Below are 21239 nucleotides of genomic sequence, written 5' to 3'. Positions count from 1 at the left end.
TTAATGACAGCATCTTACAGTGTTAACTATAGACTCTAGTTTGCATTGATTGTATTTTTTTCTACCATCTAATATTCAGCACTTTGCAATGATGACATTTGTTTGTTTTCCCTCTTTTAAAAACATTCTTATATTGGTACATTTAATCACCATTGTTGACACTCTAGGTTTCACTAAGTTATACAATCCCAGTCTTTATCTTCTGTCTTTCATTCTGGTGTTATTCATGCCCCTAGCCTTCCTCATTCAACCATACTCACAGTCACGTTTGTTGAGAGTACTCACAGTATTATGCTACCATCACACAGTATTATGCTATCTATTTCTGGATCTATACAATCAATCCTGTTTATACTTACGCACTCCTTCAGTATCAAATGGCCATTTCCTAGCCTCTTTCTATCTCCTTATAATCTGTGTTCTCAACTTTAACTCTCAAATTTTGCTCATCAATGTTAGTTCATATTAGTGAGTCCATAGAGTACCCATCCTTTTGTTTCTGGCTAATTTCACTCAATGTAATGTCTACTGTCTACCATTTTGGCTTTTGGAATTTATATGTCAATATCTTATTTTATTTTATTTTCCCTCTCTCTCTGTTTTTACTCTCACTGATAGTCTTCATTTGTACTCTCTTCTCCAAACCTCCCTCTTCTGTCTTTTTCTGTCTGCCAATAGTGCTCCCTTTAGTATTTCTTCTAGAGAGGTATCTTTTTCACAAACTCTCTCAGTATCTGTCTGAAAATACTTTAAATTCTCCCTCATTTTTGAAAGACAGTGTTGCTGGATATAGAATTCTTGGTTGAACATTTTTCTCTTTCAATATCTTAAATATATCATACCACTGCCTTCTCTCCTCCATGGTTTCTACTGAGAAATCTGCACAGTCTTATCAAGCTTCCTTTGTACCTGATGGATTGCTTTTCTCTTGGTACTTTCAGAATTCTCTATCTTTGAGCTTTGATAATCTGCTTATTAAGTGTTTTGACATAGGTCTATTCAGATCTGTTCTGTTTGGGGTGCACTGCGCTTCTTGGATCTGCAATTTTAGGTCTTTCATAAGAAATGGGAAATTTTCAGTGATTATTTTCTACATTATTGTTTCTGCTCCTTTTCCCCTCTCTTCTCCTTGTGGGACATCCATGACATGTACATTCATGCATTTCATGTTGTCATTCACTTCCCTGAGACCCTGCTCATGTTTTTCCATTCTTTTCCCTATCTGTTCTTTTAAGTGTGGGATTGCAGATATCTTCTCTTGTAGTTCCTGAATCCTTTCTTCTGCATCTTCAAATCTGCTGTTGTATGTCTCCGTTGTGTTTTTCATCTCTTGTATTGTGCTTTTTGTTCCCATAAGTTCTGCTGATTGTATTTTCAAACTTTCAGGTTCTTCCTTATGTTCACCCTGTGTCTTCTTTATATCCTTCATCTCTTTTGCCGTATCTGCCCTCAACTGATTGATTTTTTAATTGATGTAGCATGTTTGTTTGAAGATCTTTAATTAGTTGTTCCAACTCCTGTTATCTCTTTTAAAGTATAAGTTTGTTCCATTGACTGGGCCATATCTTCATTTTTTCTAGTATGATTCATAATTTTTTGTTGTCCAGGTATCTGGTTTCCTTGATTACCCCAGATTTTCCCAGACGAGGTGGGCCCTCATCTCAGGAGGGTATAATCTGTATTTCCCTGAGGATGAGACCCAGAAGGGTGTCAAACTTTCCTGTGCATCCTCTAGACACTGGGCTTTTCCTATCCTGCCCAGCAGGTGGCACTTGTCAGCCTGCAGTTCCTCACTGCCATAAAGAGGTGCATTACCTTTAATTCTCAGTAGACCCTGTCCCTGCCAAGGGCTGAGAGTGTCAGAAGCCAAGCTTAAACTGTTTCTGTGTTTATATTTCCTCCAGGCCCTAGGGTCTGAAGTCTCTGAGGGAGGGCAGCCGCTTGAACTGCCCTCCCCCTTTTCTTAGGGCAGGTACACCCTTTAGGGATTTATCTCCTACCTTTGACTTCTTCCTTTGTCTCTCTAACAATCTTAATGCCACCCTTGCCTGAGTCAGTGCTGACAATTGAAAATGCCTGAGGCTTTCTCTAATGAGCTATTTAGAAGGGGAGAAAAATAGGAAAGAAGAAAGAAATTCCCTTTTCAGAGCCAGTCGCCAGCCCCCACCCAGTTCCCAGCCAAGGACCAGAGTTGGTGCCCAGTTCTGTGTGCCTCTTTTCTTAGTGCACAGCCCCTTTTCAGTATTCTGAGGTCAGCCAACTCCAAAAGCCTCTGTTTTTATTTATTTATGTAATTTTTTTCCATCAGCCCTTCCTCCTCTCTGCTGGAAGAAATGCTGGGTTCCTTTCCTGCTTGTTCCGGGTTTATCTGTGCTTGTTGTGTGTATTCAGTAGTCGAAATTCATTAACTGATACCACAGTTGGAGCTTTGTTGAGTTACCTTCCCCTCCTTTTAGTAGATTGCTTCTTTTTCCCACAGGGAAGGGTTTCAGCTCAGCCTGCCGTGCTGTTGGGGGAGGGGTGCCAGCTCCTCAGTTCGGGAAGCTTTACTTACAGTTCTTATGCTACAATCTCAGCCTTTTCACCCATTCCAGACTGGTGTATGATGTGTGACCGGTCACAGATGTCACCCAACAGTTGTTCCAAACTGCTTACTAGTTGTTCCTGGCCATATGCTAGTTGTTCTAGAGGACTAACTAAATTCCATACCTCCCCATGCTGCCATCTTGCCCAGCCTCTGACACTTACTTTTTAACATCTTAATTTTATATCTGGGCTAGGTAGCAGTAAGATGGAGTGCCTTTAGAGTTCAAACTACTTAAATTAATTATAACATGTTCCTCCATGTTGCATATAAATTTGTTGCTTTTTTTCTATTTGCTTTTTCAAATTGAAATGTACTATACTGTAAAATATTGTAATTTAGATTGTACATGTTAGCAGTCCTTCTCCACTAAACTGTATGTTAAGAATATGCATGAGTACTGATGGAACTGGAATCAAGACCTGAAAAAGAGTCCCATCCCTGCTGATTGCTAGTTGAATGAATTTGGAAAGCTTATTTAACTGCTGTGTAACAAAATGACTATAATAATAATACATTAACTGACAGAGTTGTAAGACTCAAATGAAATACGTATGTAGTCTTGTCTTAAAAACTCTTATATGGTAAAATACAGATATGTGATATCACACAAATTCGGTAGTATAGAAGTTTAAGGTAAAAACAATAAAATATGTGATTTATCACTCTGATAGTGTTACAGCAGTTATTTGCATTTTGGCCAAAGACTGTATCCATCCACAATCCAGACTACCCTGGGCTAGGCAGATCTTATTTTAGGCATTCATTTGAATCTTGGATAGAGGTATCAGGTGGCATAGTTTTATTACTCTATCTGTACATGTTAATGTATATATTTTTAACTAACGGAAGGGCATACTACTTAAAAGAGCGTTTTTAAAACATAGTCATTCTTTATGGCACTAATAATCATTCCCTAATTTCCTAATTTTGTAAGATTATATTTTTGTTAAGATGCATATAATTGTTTGCCTAAGAAAATTGTGGAATTTTATTTTCTTTGATAAATTATTTAACCAGAATATGTACACTTCCCATCTTCAAACTTTAAACTTTATTGTAGTTTACAGGATGAATTACAAGAAGTATTCTATTCTATATCATGATTTTGGGGTCAGTCACTTTATTTCAGGTGTGTAGCTTTTGCGGATTGTGTTTGTGCTAGGTTATCAACAAAATTTTGGAGTGTAATTGTCACGTTTTATTAGGGGCTACTTTCAGAACTAAATTAATTGAATGCATTTGCATTTTCTGTTTTAGTTGAAGACCAATGTTTCTCTTTGGAAGGAGCTGGAGTCAACTAAAGCTATTATTATGGGAGAAACTGCAGTTATAGAAATAGATACCTTTCCTCGAGGAGTAATTTTAATATACCTAGTTATAGCATTTTCACCATTTGGATATTTCTTGGCAATTCATATTGTAGCAGAAAAAGAGAAAAAGTTAAAGGAATTTTTAAAGATAATAGGACTTCATGACACTGCCTTTTGGTATGTTATTAAACGTTTATTATTTAGTGCAATTAACAGTTGTGTTAAATATCTTACAAATCTTCAGAATTGTAATTTTGTTATTCACCTGACTTGATGTGGTGTTGATCCTAATTTTTTACACTTACTGTCTTTGTTTTGGAATTTGACTAGTGAATAAGCTTCTGATATTAATTGGCTTGTTTTAATGAAAGAGAAGTGAAATTTGGAAAGCTCATATTGGCACTACATGTTTAAATTTTATTTCTCATTTTGTTTGAATCAGTGAGGCATGCTCCATGTATTTTTATATTTTGTCTGTATAAATGAAAAAGAAAGTTGAAAATTAATGGCCTCTTACTGTCTTCCCACAGAATCAGAGCATATACATGGTATTAAAAAATTAAAATGACTGAATTCTGTGTATTTATATATGGGCCCCCAAAAATGTTTAGTTATTTGGGTGAATTAATTAAAAATCTATACATAATTTATAGAGAAGTTTTATACAGTGATAATTTTATTAGAGGCATGTATTTTATAAATAATTTTAAGTGTTTTGTTTCTCTTTCTCCCATTATATAATTAAATTGGGGACAAAAGTTAACACTATGCTTATTGGGTTGTTCTTTTAGTCTGTTTTACAAAATTTTATTCCAGTTATTCCCATGGAACAATTAATTATAACACTTTACATAATGGGGTAATTCAGTATAATATATTTTCTTCCATGTTTCTTTCTCCTATCATTTAAAAAGTGATTGGTTTTTAAGACCCATGGAGTTTTTAAAGTAAATTTTCTAGGGAAATAGAAGCTGAATGAATTTAGAAAATCAGTCTCTGAGTGCCTCAGTTTTGCTTCTCTAAAGTGGTGGACTCAGTTTTAGTAACTTAGGTAACTTTTAGCCCTAACACGGTGATTGATTTTACTATACATACATTAAACCATGACCTGCTAACTTGAAAAAATAAAATGAAACTAAAAACTGTAACAATTCCATTGAGCTCAGATTTCAAGAGTAAATGTAGTGAATCCATTATTGACCTTCTTGATCTTAAGTTGTATAAACATAATAATTATTATCCACTGTTGATAAGTGAGCCTTATTATTTGCATTAGCAGTAACCATTGGAGGTTTAATTGTAGCATGTACCCTAAAGAAGATTGCTACATTGACTCATTAAATATTTTTGTACGTCAAGAAAATCAGACATGTGCGTTATGGAACTTTTAAGAGTGTTAGATTTCAATTAATTGTGAATTGCCATTCATTGCTAAAGTTTGCTTTGACTCTTTGAAAGGTGATTACCATTTTATCTCCATATCAAGCTATACTTTTAACTGTAACTTAACCATGCTGTATTTTTAATTACTTATGAAGAGCATTAATTTCCAATACTTGAGCATACACAGAAATGAATAGATTGACTTAATTTTAAGAATAAAATTACTAAATTAAGCTTGTTTTTATCTTAAAGCCTATACATATTGATCATAAATTGTATTTTTATTCTCATTTTAGGCTTTCCTGGGTTCTTCTGTATACAAGTTTGATTTTTCTCATGTCCCTTCTTATGGCAGTCATTGCAACAGCATCTTCATTATTCCCTCAAAGTAGCTGCATTGTGGTATTTCTACTTTTTTTCCTGTATGGATTGTCTTCTGTAAGTATTTGATTTGAAATGGGAATAAAGAACAGTCTAAATATTTTACTAATATAGCAAAGTCTTTTTCTTTGGTTTGTTTATAATTGATTTCCCATAAAAGACAGGTTGTTACTAGATTACTGTTAAATGACTTGTATATAGCATCATTGTACCTCCATATTTTTGGGGAAGGTACAAAATAGTCTCAGGTTTAAATTTAATTTGGTTTTTTTTTTTTTTTTAATCATCATTTTATTGAGATATATTCACATACCACGCAGTCATACAAAACAAATTGTACTTTCGATTGTTTACAGTACCATTACATAGTTGTACATTCATCACCTAAATCAATCCCTGACACCTTCATTAGCACACACACAAAAATAACAAGAATAATAATTAGAGTGAAAAAGAGCAATTGAAGTAAAAAAGAACACTGGGTACCTTTGTCTGTTTGTTTCCTTCCCCTGCTTTTCTACACATCCATCCATAAACTAGACAAAGTGGAGTTTGGTCCTTATGGCTTTCCCAATCCCACTGTCACCCCTCATAAGCTACATTTTTATACAACTGTCTTCGAGATTCATGGGTTCTGGATTGTACTTTGATAGTTTCAGGTATCCACCACCAGCTACCCCAATTCTTTAGAACCTAAAAAGGGTTGTCTAAAGTGTGCGTAAGAGTGCCCACCAGAGTGGTCTCTCGGCTCGTTTTGGAATCTCTCTGCCACTGAAGCTTATTTCATTTCCTTTCACATCCCCCTTTTGGTCAAGAAGATGTTCTCCGTCCCACGATGCCGGGTCTACATTCCTCCCCGGGAGTCATATTCCACGTTGCCAGGGAGATTCACTCCCCTGGGTGTCTGATCCCACGTAGAGGGGAGGGCAGTGATTTCACCTTTCAAGTTGGCTTAGCCAGAGAGAGAGGGCCACATCTGAGCAACAAAGAGGCATTCAGGAGGAGACTCTTAGGCACAAATATAGGGAGGCCTAGCCTCTCCTTTGCAGCAACCGTCTTCCCAAGGGTAAAACTTATGGTAGAGGGCTCAACCCATCAAACCACCAGTCCCCTATGTCTGTGGTCATGTTAGCAACCATGGAGGTGGGGTAGGCGAATACCCCTGCATTCTCCACAGGCTCCTCAAGGGGGCACTACATCTTTTTTTTTTTTTTAACTTTCCCTTCTTTTTTAAATCAACTGTATGAAAAAAAAAAGTTAAAAAGAAAACAAACATACAATAAAAGAACATTTCAAAGAGACCATAACAAGGGAGTAAGAAAAAGACAACTAACCTAAGATAACTGCTTAACTTCCAACATGTTCCTACTTTACCCCAAGAAAGTTACATAATATAGCAACATTTCTGTGAACTTGTTCCTACTATATCCATCAGAAATTAACAGACCATAGTCATTTCTGGGCATCCCCAGAACATTAAATAGCTTATCTGTTCTTCTTGGATTATTGTTCCCCCTTCCTTAATTGCTCTCTACTGCTAGTTCCCCTACATTCTACATTATAAACCATTTGTTTTACATTTTTCAAAGTTCACATTAGTGGTAGCATATAATATTTCTCTTTTTGTGCCTGGCTTATTTCGCTCAGCATTATGTCTTCAGGGTTCATCCATGTTGTCATATGTTTCACGAGATCGTTCCTTCTTACTGCCACGTAGTATTCCATCATGTGTATATACCACATTTTATTTATCCACTCATCTGTTGAAGGACATTTGGGTTGTTTCCATCTCTTGGCAATTGTGAATAATGCTGCTATGAACATTGGCGTGCAGATATCTGTTCGTGTCACTGCTTTCCGATCTTCCGGGTATATACCGAGAAGTGCAATCGCTGGATCGAATGGTAGCTCTATATCTAGTTTTCTAAGGAACTGCCAGACTGACTTCCAGAGTGGCTGAACCATTATACAGTCCCACCAACAATGAATAAGAGTTCCAATTTCTCCACATCCCCTCCAGCATTTGTAGTTTCCTGTTTGTTTAATGGCAGCCATTCTAACCGGTGTTAGATGGTATCTCATTGTGGTCTTAATTTGCATCTCTCTAATAGCTAGTGAAGCTGAACATTTTTTCATGTGTTTCTTGGCCATTTGTATTTCCTCTTCAGAGAACTGTCTTTTCATATCTTTTGCCCATTTTTTAATTGGGCTGTCTGTACTATTGTCATTGAGTTGTAGGATTTCTTTGTATATGCAAGATATCAGTCTTTTGTCAGATACATGGTTTCCAAAAATTTTTTCCCATTGAGTTGGCTGCCTCTTTACCTTTTTGAGAAATTCCTTTGAGGTGCAGAAACTTCTAAGCTTGAGGAGTTCCCATTTATCTATTTTCTCTTTTGTTGCTTGTGCTTTGGGTGTAAAGTCTAGGAAGTGGCCGCCTAATACAAGGTCTTGAAGATGTTTTCCTACATTATCTTCTAGGAGTTTTATGGTACTTTCTTTTATATTGAGATCTTTGGTCCATTTTGAGTTAATTTTTGTGTAGGGGGTGAGGTAGGGGTCCTCTTTCATTCTTTTGGATATGGATATCCAACTCTCCCAGCCCCATTTGTTGAAACGACCATTATGGCTCAGTTCAGTGACTTTGGGGGCCTTATCAAAGATCAGTCGGCCATAGATCTGAGGGTCTATCTCTGAATTCTCAATTCGATTCCATTGATCTATATGTCTATCTTTGTGCCAGTACCATGCTGTTTTGGCAACTGTGGCTTTATAATAAGCTTCAAAGTCAGGGAGTGTAAGTCCTCCCACTTCGTTTTTCTTTTTTAGAGTGTCTTTAGCAATTCGAGGCATCTTCCCTTTCCAAATAAATTTGATAACTAGCTTTTCCAAGTCTGCAAAGTAGGCTGTTGGAATTTTGATTGGGATTGCATTGAATCTGTAGATGAGTTTGGGTAGAATTGACATCTTAATGACATTTAGCCTTCCTATCCATGAACATGGAATATTTTTCCATCTTTTAAGGTCCCCTTCTATTTCTTTTAGTAGAGTTATGTAGTTTTCTTTGTATAGGTCTTTTACATCTTTGGTTAAGTTGATTCCTAGGTACTTGATTTTTTTAGTTGCTATTGAAAATGGTATCTTTTTCTTGAGTGTCTCTTCAGTTTGTTCATTTCTAGCATATAGAAACATTACTGACTTATGTGTATTAATCTTGTATCCCGCTACTTTGCTAAATTTATTTATTAGCTCTAGTAGGTGTATCGTTGATTTCTCAGGGTTTTCTAGATATAAGATCATATCATCTGCAAACAATGACAGTTTTACTTCTTCTTTTCCAATTTGGATGCCTTTTATTTCTTTGTCTTGCCGGATTGCCCTGGCTAGCACTTCCAGCACAATGTTGAATAACAGTGGTGACAGCGGGCATCCTTGTCTTGTTCCTGATCTTAGAGGGAAGGCTTTCAGTCTCTCACCATTGAGTACTATGCTGGCTGTGGGTTTTTCATATATGCTCTTTATCATGTTGAGGAAGTTTCCTTCAATTCCTACCTTTTGAAGTGTTTTTATCAAAAAGGGATGTTGGATTTTGTCAAATGCTTTTTCAGCATCTATTGAGATGATCAATTGATTTTTCCCTTTCGAGTTTTTAATGTGTTGTAATACATTGATTGTTTTTCTTATGTTGAACCATCCTTGCATGCCTGGAATGAACCCCACTTGGTCATGGTGTATGATTTTTTTAATGTGTCTTTGGATTCGATTTGCAAGTATTTTGTTGAGGATTTTTGCATCTATATTCATTAGGGAGATTGGCTGGTAGTTTTCCTTTTTTGTAGCATCTTTGCCTGGTTTTGGTATTAGATTGATGTTAGCTTCATAAAATGAGTTAGGTAGTGTTCCATTTTTTTCAATGTTTTGAAAGAGTTTGAGTAAGATTGGTGTCAGTTCTTTCTGGAAAGTTTGGTAGAATTCCCCTGTGAAGCCATCTGGCCCTGGGCATTTATTTGTGGGAAGATTTTTGATGACTGATTGGATCTCTTTGCTTGTGATGGGTTGGTTGAGGTCTTCTATTTCTTCTCTGGTCAGTCTAGGTTGTTCATATGTTTCCAGGAAATTGTCCATTTCTTCTACATTATCCAGTTTGTTGCCATACAGTTGTTCATAATATCCTCTTATAATTTTTTTAATTTCTTCAGGATCTGCAGTTATGTCACCTTTTTCATTCATTATTTTGTTTATATGGGTCTTCTCTCTTTTTGATTTTGTCAGTCTAGCTAGGGGCTTGTCAATCTTGTTGATCTTCTCAAAGAACCAACTTTTGGTGATATTTATCCTCTCTATTGTTTTTTTGTTCTCTATGTCATTTATTTCTGCTTTAATCCTTGTTATTTCTTTTCTTCTACTTGGTTTCGGATTGGTTTGCTGTTCATTTTCTAGCTTCTTCAGTTGATCCATTAGTTCTTTGATTTTGGCTCTTTCTTCCTTTTTAATATATACATTTAGTGCTATAAATTTCCCCCTTAGCACTGCTTTTGCTGCATCCCATAGGTTTTGGTATGTTGTGTTCTCATTTTCATTCGTCTCTATATATTTAGCAATGTCTCTTGCTATTTCTTCTTTAACCCACTGATTTTTTAGGAGTGTGTTGTTTAACCTCCAGGTATTTGTGAATTTTCTAAGTCTCTGATGGTTATTGACTTCTAATTGTATTCCATTGTGGTCAGAGAATGTGCTTTGAATAATTTCAATCTTTTTAAATTTATTGAGGCGTGTTTTATGTCCCAGCATATGATCTATTCTGGAGAAAGTTCCATGAGCACTAGAAAAGTATGTGTATCCTGGTGATTTGGGATGTAATGTCCTGTATATGTCTGTTAAATCTAATTCATTTATCAGATTGTTTAGGTTTTCAGTTTCCTTATTGGTCTTCTGTCTGGTTGATCTATCTATAGGAGAGAGTGATGTGTTGAAGTCTCCCACAATTATTGTGGAAACATCAATTGCTTCCTTTAGTTTTGCCAGTGTTTCTCTCATGTATTTTGTGGCACCTTGATTGGGTGCATAGACATTTACGATTGTTATTTCTTCTTGCTGAATTGCCCCTTTTATTAGTATGTAGTGGCCTTCTTTGTCTCTCAAAACATCCCTGCATTTGAAGTCTATTTTATCTGAGATTAATATTGCTACACCTGCTTTCTTTTGGCTGTAGCTTGCATGAAATATTTTTTTCCATCCTTTCACTTTCAGTTTCTTTGTGTCCCTGTGTCTAAGATGAGTCTCTTGTATGCAACATATTGATGGTTCATTTTTTTTGATCCATTCTGTGAATCTATATCTTTTAATTGGGGAGTTTAATCCATTTACATTCAACGTTAAAACCGTGAAGGCATTTCTTGAATCGGCCATCTTATCCTTTGGTTTATGGTTGCCATATTTTTCCCTCTCTCTATTAATATCCTTTATTGTACCCATACCGAATCTCTTTAGTACTGAACCTTTCTCCAAGTCTCTCTGTCCTGTCTTTGTTTCTCTGTCTGTAGGGCTCCCTTTAGTATCTCCAGTAGGGCAGGTCTCTTGTTAGCAAATTCTCTCAGCATTTGTTTGTCTGTGAAAAATTTAAGCTCTCCCTCAAATTTGAAGGAGAGCTTTGCTGGATAAAGTATTCTTGGCTGGACATTTTTCTCACTCAGAATTTTAAATATATCGTGCCACTGCCTTCTTGCCTCCATGGTGGCTGCTGAGTAGTCACTACTTAGTCTTATGCTGTTTCCTTTGTATGTGGTGAATTGCTTTTCTCTTGCTGCTTTCAGAACTTGCTCCTTCTCTTCTGTGTTTGACAGTGTGATCAGTATATGTCTCGGAGTGGGTTTATTTGGATTTATTCTATTTGGAGTTCGCTGAGCATTATGATTTGTGTATTTATGTTGTTTAGAAGATTTGGGAAGTTTTCCCCAACAATTTCTTTGAATACTCTTCCTAGACCTTTACCCTTTTCTTCCCCTTCTGGGACATCAATGAGTCTTATATTTGGACGTTTCATATCATCTGTCATATCCCTGAGGTCCATTTCGATTTTTTCAATTTTTTTCCCCATTCTTTCTTTTATGCTTTCATTTTCCATTCTGTCATCTTCCAGGTCACTGATTCGTTGTTCAACTTCCTCTAGTCTTGTACTATGAGTGTCCAGAATCTTTTTAATTTGGTCAACAGTTTCTTTAATTTCCATAAGATCATCCATTTTTTTATTTAGTCTTGCAATGTCTTCTTTATGCTCTTCTAGAGTCTTCTTGATTTCCTTTATATCCCGTACTATGGTCTCATTGTTCATCTTTAGTTCTTTGAGTAGCTGCTGTAGGTGCTGTGTCTCTTCTAGTCTTTTGATTTGGGTGCTTGGGCTTGGGTTATCCATATCGTCTGGTTTTTTCATATGCTTTATAATTTTCTGTTGTTTTTGGCCTCGTGGCATTTGCTGAACTTGATAGGGTTCTTTTAGGGTTTGTAGACCTATTGAAGTCCTTATCTCTAATTTATCAGATCTACAGCTTCTTGGAGTACACTTTCTCTAACTAACCAGCAGGTGGCGTCCACGAGCCACCTGTTCTCCACAAGCCAGTTCTCCCCTGCTTAGCCTTTTTGGTGAGTGGGGGAGTGAGTCTTGTGGGGCCCAATTGGTGTACCAAGCTTGCGTGTGTAGTTGGTGTTGCCTGCCCTGTATGTGGGGCGTGTTTCTGGGCAGTCGGGGAGAGGGGGTGGCCCTAACAATCAAATCTCCCTGATGATCCTAGAGTTTTAAAGCTGCTACAATAGTCTAATCCTTCAGTTCAGTCCTGCCACAGTTTGTCTCTGCCACTGACCCACAAGTCCTTGGTATTGGCGTATGGCTCCTGAGACTTGCAAGTGGGCCCCTCTTCCAGACTGTGCACCCCGGGTCCTCTGTTGAAGGATGACTGTGCTATGTCACAGGTGAGTGCCGTCCCCCCAGGGCAGTTCTGGGCTGCTGGGCTGTGTAGGGAGGCTCCCAGTTTGCTCAAATGATGGCTGAATGGGGCTTTGTTAATTCACACTGCTCCACCTTCCCAACTCTGGGACAATCAGCTGAGGTTGCAGGGAAGGCTAATGTCCACGCCCAGTTTTGTGGTGTGTGCCTGTTATTTGAAGCACTTCCGTCACACTGGGTTGTCTGGGGCAGCTCTGGGCTATGGGGCTGGCGATGGGCAGGAGTGTTTCCTGTCCACCAGGATGGTGGCTGTGAGCGGACACCCCCCTTTTCTTGGGAAGTTGTGGTGTTTAGTGAATTTTCTCAGCCACTGGATTATTGCCTTTTGTCTCAGATCTCTCTTAGTTCTGCTCTTGACTTGACGTGCCCAAATTGCAATTCTTTGAAGCTTTCTGTATTGGGCTTCTTAGAGTAATTGTTTTTGAAAAAGAAAAAAGGATTAAAAAAAAAAAAAAAAAAGAGGGCCCTCCTCAGAGATCTAATGGGTTATTGAAATGCTAATAGACAAAGCAACCAGGGCCATTAAGGAAAGGTCCACAGGGCAGAGAGATCAGCTTTTCTTCGGGATTTGCATATGCGCCTCAAGGCCTGAGCTCCGCCCTTCCCCTTTCTGTGTTCACCAGAACTCCAAAAATCCTCTGCTTTTATTTTGGAGTTTTTCGTGTTATTTTTTTTTTTCTATGCCTGTCTCCTCTCTGCTGGGCTGGCAGCTCTCAGATTCTCTGGTGTCTGGTCTCAGTCTATCTATGGTTGGAGTATGGATCAGTAGAATGAGTTTCCGAGAAGGGCTACCACTGCAGTTCTCCCTTCTCCTTCCCGGAGCTGGCAGCCCCTCCTCCCACGGGACTGAGCCTGGCAGGGAGGGGCGCGGGTCCCCTGGCTGCAAAAACTTACAGATTTCGCTGATCTCAGCAGTTCGACATTTTCATGAGTGTTGTATGAAGTATGCTCAAAGACAGATTGCTCTGTGGTGTCCAGTCCATGCAGTTCCTGGCTTTTTACCTACTTTCCTGGAGGAGTAACTAAAACTTACAGCTCACCAGTCTGCCATCTTGCCCCGCCTCTTAATTTGGTTTTATGGGGTGTATTTCACATTAGAATTCTTCTGACACTCTCTTTTACTCTCTTTATATAATTGTGTGATTGTGATTACCCAGTACTGGACTTTTTTCTTTGTTTTTATGAAATCTGTTCCAGTTTGCTAATGCTGCCATTATGCAAAAATACCAGAAATGGGTAGGCTTTTATAAAGGGGGTTTATTTGGATACAGAGTTACAGTCTTAAGCCCATAAAGTATCCAAGCTAAGGCATCAACAGTAGAATACAGTACCTTCACTGAAGGATGGCCAATGGCATCCGGAAAACTTCTGTTAGCTGGGAAGGCACGTAGCTGGCATCTTTGATACCAGTTTGTGTTCCATCTCCTTTCTCAGCTCCTATGTGTTCTTGGTTCTTTCTCCCAGGATGTTTCTCTCTAAGTGCCTGAAGGTCCTGTCTTAGCATATCCTGGGGCAAACTCTGGGCTTCATCTCTTCTCGCTTCTCCGTTGCAAACTCTGGGCTAGCAAGTCTGTTTTCAGTGGCCATCTCCAAAACGTCTCTCTCAGCTGCTCTCCAAAATGTCACTCTCACCTGCTCTGAGGTCCTTTTGTTTGTGAGCCCTTTTGTAGGACTGGAGTGATTAAATCAAGACCCACCCTGAATGGGTGGGGTCCATATCTCCATGGAAATAATCTAATCAAAGGTATTACCTACAGTTGGGTGGGTCACATCTCCATGGAAACATCTATTCAAGAGATCACAGCCTAATCAAGAAGATTAATCAATCTGCCCCCACAAGATTGCATCAAAGACTATGGCTTTTTCTGGGGGGACATAATATGTATACAAACTGGCACCTTCCACCCCTTGGACTCCAGAAAAACAAGATCTTTCCATGTACAAAATTCATTCATCCCATCACAGTATCACAGAAACTTAAATCATCTCAGTAACAGTTGTTAAGTACAAGATCCCATCAAAATCAGTTACAGGCGTGGTCTGTCCTAAGGCAGATTTCTCCTCTGTCTGTGGACCTGTGAAACTTAGAACAGGTTATCCACTGCCAGTACACAAAGGAGGAACAGTCATAGGATAAACATTCCCATTGCCATAGGGAGAAATTGAAAAGAAAACAGGGTTCACAGGGCCAAAACAATTCCTAAAACCTACAGGGCAAATTTCATTAGATTTCAAAGTCTGAGAGTCATTTATAGGACGATGCTTTAAACTTTGGGCTTGAGAGAGCGGCTGTGCCACCCTTTTCAAGGGTCTTTGCGGGAGCCCTTTTCTCTCCAAATGCTGGGTGAGTGCTCCAACATATCCACACATTAGGGAAACCACCTTCTTCTCGGCCCCACCTTCCTCAAACATCAGGGTGCCACCTGAACTCTGCCTCTCTGGGGCAAAGCCTCTCCCCTCTCCAAACAGTGGCGTGGTGGCCAGGCTCTCCCCAGTCCCCGGGGAATGTGTTTCACCCTCTCTGAGGCCTGGGGTGGCAGCACTCTTCCTGAGCATCTAGGTGGAAGGCCCATCCTCTGCCTCTGGGGCAAACTCCCCGTTTCCACATGCATGGGTTCCTCTGCTCTTCTTGCCTTAGGTTTCTTGACTCTAGACCTCAGTTTCCATAGTTCTGTCTTTGAAGTAATTTTTCCTTCAATCTGTTCCTTCTCTGTCCCTTCCAGTCCAGACTGGCAGTGGCTCCATCCATATAGATCACGCAAGAATTTTGTAGGCTTGGCATGCAGTTTACAGGGGTCAGAACTGTCAGACAATAGGACTTTCCACACATTCTTTCTGGATAACTCCATCTCTAATTTTGGCTTGTACTGAAATGGCAGTCAGGTTCCATGTTTGGTTAAATCCTCACATGGGGCTGTAGCCTCTGGGTCTCACTTTCTGGAAATCCAGAGTTTTCCAGACCATCAATTTCTGGGTTTTTTGTACCCAAGAATTCAGTTCTCAGCTTATCTCTGTCCTGTAGCATTTTACTGTAAGCTGCATGGAGAAGCCAGTCTACATCCTCCACATGCAGTTTCAAGATCTCCTCAGCTAAGTATCCCAGCCCGTCATTTTCAAATTCTGCCTTCCGTCCAACACCAGGATACAATTTTGCCAAATTCTCTGCCACTTTAAACAAGGATCACTTTCCTTCTAGTTTGCAATGATACATTCAACATTCTGTTCAAGGCCTCATCAGAGCTAATTTTAGAGTCCATATTTCTACCAACAGTCTCTTCAAAGCCATTTAGGCCTTTTCTGTCAAACTCTTCCCAGTTCTTCCAGAATTTTCTCCTTATCCATTTAAAAAGCTGTTCCAACATGTTTGGTATTTGCAAACTCAGTAGCAGCCGACTCTCAGTGCCAAAATCTGTTCTGGTATGCTAATGCTGCCATTATGCAAAATACCAAAAATGGATTGGCTAAAAAAAGGGAGTTCATTTGGTTGCAAATTTACAGTCTGAAGGCCATGAAAATGTCCAAATTAAGGCATCAACACAAGTATACTTTCACTGAAGGAAGGCCAGTGGCATCTGGAAAACCTCTGTTAGCTGGAAAGGCACATGGCTGGCATCTGCTGATCCTGGGTTGTGTTCCACTCCTCTCTCAGCTCCTGTGCTTTCTTCAAAATGTTGCTCTTGGGACGTTTTGTCCTGTCTTAGCTTCTCTGGAGCACACAGTGGGCTAGCATCTCCAAGGTCTCAGCAAAAGTCTGCTTTCAGCGGCTGTGCTGGTTTGTATATATTATATCTCTCAGAAAAAGCCATATTCTTTGATGCAGTCTTGTGGGGGCAGATGTATTAGTGTTGATTAAGTTGAAGCCTTTGGATTAGGTTGTTTCCATGGAGATGTGACTCACCCAACTGTAGGTGATAACTGATTAGATAATTTCCACGGAGGCATGACCCTGCCCATTCAGCGTGGGCCTTGATTAGTTTACCAGAGCCCTGTATAAGTGTTCAGACAGAAGGAGCTCAGAGCTTCAGCCAAGAGACAGCAACTGAGAGTGACATCTTGAAGCAGAGCTGCAGCTAAGAGAGGACAAAATGCCCCAAGAGCAACACTTTGGAGAACGCCATTTTGAAACACAACCTGGGAGCAAGCGCACACCAGTCATGTGCCTTCCCAGCTAACGCAGGTTTTCCGGATGCCAATGGCCATCCTTCAGTGAAGGTACCCTGTTGTTGAGGGACACTTTATGGCCTTAAGATTGTAACTTTGTAACCAAATTAACCCCCTTTATAAAAGCCAATCCGTTTCTGGTGTTTTGCAAAATAGCAGCATTAGCAAACCAAAACAGCGGCCATCTCCAAAATGTCTCTCTCAACTGCTCTCCAAAATGTCACTTTCAGCTGCTCTGACGTCCTTCTGTTTTGTGAGCTGTTTTATAGGACTCAAATGATTAAATCAAGACCCACCTTGAATGGGCAGGGTCCATATCTCCATGGAAATAATTCAATCAAACATTTTACCCACAGTTCATTGAGTCACATCTCCGTGGAAACACCCCATCAAAGGATTCCAACCCAATCAACACTAATATGTCTGTCCTCACAAAACTGCATCAAAGAACATTGCATTTTGGGGGACATAATACATCCAAACTGGCACGAAATCCTTAAGTTTTCAAATTAATTCATGTTGTAGGATGATGATGTTTAAAGATAATGTTTCAAGTTAATTCATGTTATAGGATGATGATGTTTAAAGCTTTGTAAGTAAAACTGCAGCAGTGTGGTTATTCATCTGGTAATTGGCATATGTATCAGCCTTTCTTTAAGTGGTTACAGCTTGCATTCTTATTGGTTTATGTGCCCATGCTGTACTGGTTGCTAAATATTGTGACTATCACCATTGCTCTTTAAACTGATAAACAAACAAATAATTCATATACTTCTATATATAATTGCCTAGCTTTTAACTGGTTTTCTGTCTTATCAATACATTGTTTAAAAGACAAGTTCTGGCCAGTGATTCCGGAAATAAGACAGAGTGTGGCGTGAATATGGGGAAGCAAAAGAAAACAAGGAAGTATGCGACCATGAAGAGAATGCTTAGTCTCAGAGACCAGAGGCTTAAAGAAAAGGATAGATTAAAGCCTAAAAAGAAAGAAAAGAAAGATCCCAGCGCACTCAAGGAAAGAGAATTGCCTCAACATCCTTCCTGCTTATTTTTCCAATATAATACACAGCTGGGCCCACCTTACCACATCCTGGTAGATACCAACTTTATCAACTTTTCCATTAAAGCCAAACTGGATTTAGTGCAGTCAATGATGGACTGTTTGTATGCCAAGTGTATCCCTTGTATAACTGACTGTGTGATGGCTGAAATTGAGAAATTGGGACAGAAGTATCGAGTGGCTCTAAGGATCGCCAAGGATCCAAGATTTGAACGATTACCATGCACACACAAAGGAACCTATGCAGATGACTGTTTGGTACAGAGAGTAACTCAGCATAAGTGTTATATTGTGGCCACGGTTGACCGGGACCTTAAGAGAAGAATTCGAAAGATCCCTGGAGTTCCTATCATGTACATTTCTAACCATAGGTACAACATTGAACGGATGCCAGATGATTATGGAGCCCCTCGGTTCTAGTCCTTGCAAGACAAAGTTTCTCTGCCTTCCTTCAACTGACTTTTTCTGTTACTAGTTCATTAAACATTTTCTATTATGAGCCAAAAAAAAAAAAAAAAAAAAAAAAAAAAAAAGACAAGTTCTTTGTTTAAAAGCTTGTTGGTTTATTGTTTTGTTTACCTATGTATATATCTAACCGCAGAAACATAATGGCTGATTATCGTTTCTATAGTGTAGAGATGACTATGTTTGCCTATTATATGGATAAACTGTAGCTTTTAATGTTTATCAGTTTCAATTTTTTCTTACATATATCAGTATTTATGTGAAAATACCTTACTATAGCATTGAGAAGTTAATTTTTTTATGAATTTTATTTTCCAATGAATATAGCTTGTTCTTTCATAAGCAAAATTTAATTTTTGTTTTCATACCAGTGTACATGAAAGATTCATTAACCTTACTGTTTATATTTTATAGGTATTTTTTGCTTTAATGCTGACACCTCTTTTTAAAAAATCAAAACATGTGGGAATAGTTGAATTTTTAGTCACTGTGGCTTTTGGATTTGTTGGCCTTTTGATAGTCCTCATGGAAAGTTTTCCCAAATCATTAGTGTGGCTTTTCAGTCCCTTCTGTCAGTGTACTTTTTTGATTGGTATTGCACAGGTAAGTGGTATCTTTATCTTGCTTTTACTATGTATTTTCTTTCCTCTCCAGTTCCATGCAGCATCTTATACTACTGAATATGTATCTTGATTTGAAGAAAAATAAAAACAAAAAACAAATTTTAAATTTCAACATGAGAAAGGAGTGATGTTTGAATTCTGGAGCATGTTTTATATCTCCTTTCAATTACATTTTCTCCATTTTTAAGGTTTTCATTTAAATGCTCTGTAAGTCCCAACAATTTTCTTTAGTGTATCTTTTTTTAAATACAATTTTATTGAGATATATTCACACACCATATAATCCATTCAATGTATGCAGTCAGTGGCTCACAGTATCATCACATAGTCTTACATTCATCACCACAATCAATTTTAAAACATTTCCATTACTCCAAAAAAGTAATAAAAATAAAAACTGAAAAAATAAAAATAAAAAAAGAACACCCAAAATATCCCAAACCCCTTATCCCCCCTATTATTTATTTATTTATTTGTCTTTATTTTATTACTCATCTGCCAATGCAATGGATCCAGGGAGTGCCAGTCACAAGGACAATCACATAGTCACATGATCAAAGTCATATAGTTATACAGCCATCATCCAGAATCAAGGGTACTGCATTACAGTTCAGCAGTTTCAGGTATTTCCTTTTAGCTATTCTAATACACTATAAACATAAAGGAATATCTATATAATGCATAAGAATAACCTCCAGAGTGACCTCTCAACTCTATTTGAAATCTCTTAGCCACTGAAACTTTATTTTGTTTCGTTTATTTTCCCCCTTTTGGTTAAGAAGGATCCTCAATCCCACGATGCCAGGGCCAGGCTTTCCCTGGAAGTCATGTCCCATGTTCCCAGGGAGTCTTACACCCCTGGGAGTCATGTCCCATATACGGGGGAGGGTAGTGAGTTAATTTGCAATGTTGGCTTAGAGATACAGGCCACATATGAGCAGCAAAAGAGGTTCTTTGGGGGTGACTTTTAAGCATAGTTGTAAGTAGGGTTAGCTTCTGTTGGAGAGATAAGTTTCATAAGGGCAAGCCTTTATATCGAGGGCTTGGTTTATTAAACTGGGAGCCCCTGTTGCTTAAGAGAACAGCAGGAATTCCCCAGATGGGGAAGTTTAATAGTTTCACATTTTCCCCTAGTCTCTCAAGGGGACTTTGCATGTCCTTCTGTATTTTCTGCCAAAGGTATTCTGGAATGTGTTGGAGTAGTACATTAGCCTGTACAGTATGAGAAGATCTCATTCCCTATTCTAGGTTCCATGTAGTTACATTGTTTAAATAAATTGACCAGACAGGTTAAATTAGATAGTGTGCTACAGAAAATACAAATTTTGGACCAAATAAACCTCTCTTCCTTTGGTCTCTCATAAAAGCTGGAGTTTTAAAGTACAGTTCGTCCTTTGCCCTGTATTCTTATTTACCTTAGTCCTAACCAAGTCCATTTCACTCATATCTCTATTTGTAGTCTTTTCAGCTTAACAGTTGCTGTATGGAGTAATGCTGACTTAGCTGCAGAACTCTGAGTCTCAGGTGTCCCAAATTTCCAGAGAACTACCATAGTATAACTTTTAATGTATTTTATTGTAATAACTCATTTTGTTGGAAGTCATTGGTTTAAGCGTCAAGTGATCTAGCTTGCTCTGTGGCCTACTTGCCCTGCTGCCAATTGTAAATTTATCTCAGATGTATTTCTAGCAGAAAATTGTGTTTGGGGCAGAATATTTATCCTGAATGTAGTAGTGATATAAGTACATCAGTGAATTTTCTAGGTCTAGGCTTCATGGGATTGTCATTCACCCAACTAATATTTAGATTTATGAATTTGGTTTCTTTTTAGTATTTATGGGGTAGTTAGGTTCTAAAGGAAAAAAATCTTCAAAGGAACTGCTTTATATACTAGAGCATAAATTTGGCTAATGTATAAAGAAAAAATGTAATTACTAAATAGTTTACTCACATTGGCTGGATAGAATATTCTGACTTGTGAGACTAAATTATTAAGATATTGTTTATGAATATTAAATCAAATAAAATTTAATTGCTTGAGACCTAAGAGTTATTGTTACACATTTTGGGAGTCCACAGAAGCTTCATTTACTTAAGATTGTAGAATTATAGATTTGTAGGTTTTTGTTGTGAGTGGGAGGGACTTTAAATATCATTTAATTTATCTTTATTTCACAGATGAAGGCACTAGAGTCCAGTCCAGATTTGTATATTCAAAATTTACACAGCCACTTTCTGGTAGGGCTCAATCCTAAATGGGCCCTCAACC

The 21239-nt window shown here is 38.3% G+C and overlaps 1 protein-coding gene across 4 annotated transcripts in view; it reads left to right on the top strand.

The window, feature by feature from the left end:
- The window catches only part of ABCA5 (ATP binding cassette subfamily A member 5), a 134677-nt gene that overhangs the window by 41992 nt on the left and 71446 nt on the right, over positions 1-21239 (top strand). For all 4 annotated transcript variants that reach the window (XM_037808416.1, XM_037808414.1, XM_037808417.1 and 1 more), the window contains 3 exons: positions 3845-4074; positions 5577-5718; positions 18762-18950. In XM_037808416.1, coding sequence (XP_037664344.1) covers positions 3845-4074; positions 5577-5718; positions 18762-18950 — 561 coding nt within the window. The remainder of the gene's footprint in view (positions 1-3844; positions 4075-5576; positions 5719-18761; positions 18951-21239) is intronic.

This window comes from Choloepus didactylus, chromosome 18 (genome assembly GCF_015220235.1).
Source record: "Choloepus didactylus isolate mChoDid1 chromosome 18, mChoDid1.pri, whole genome shotgun sequence".
NCBI lineage: Eukaryota > Metazoa > Chordata > Mammalia > Pilosa > Megalonychidae > Choloepus > Choloepus didactylus.
Note: the sequence above shows the minus strand (reverse complement) of the source record. Positions and strands in the feature narration are given on the sequence as shown.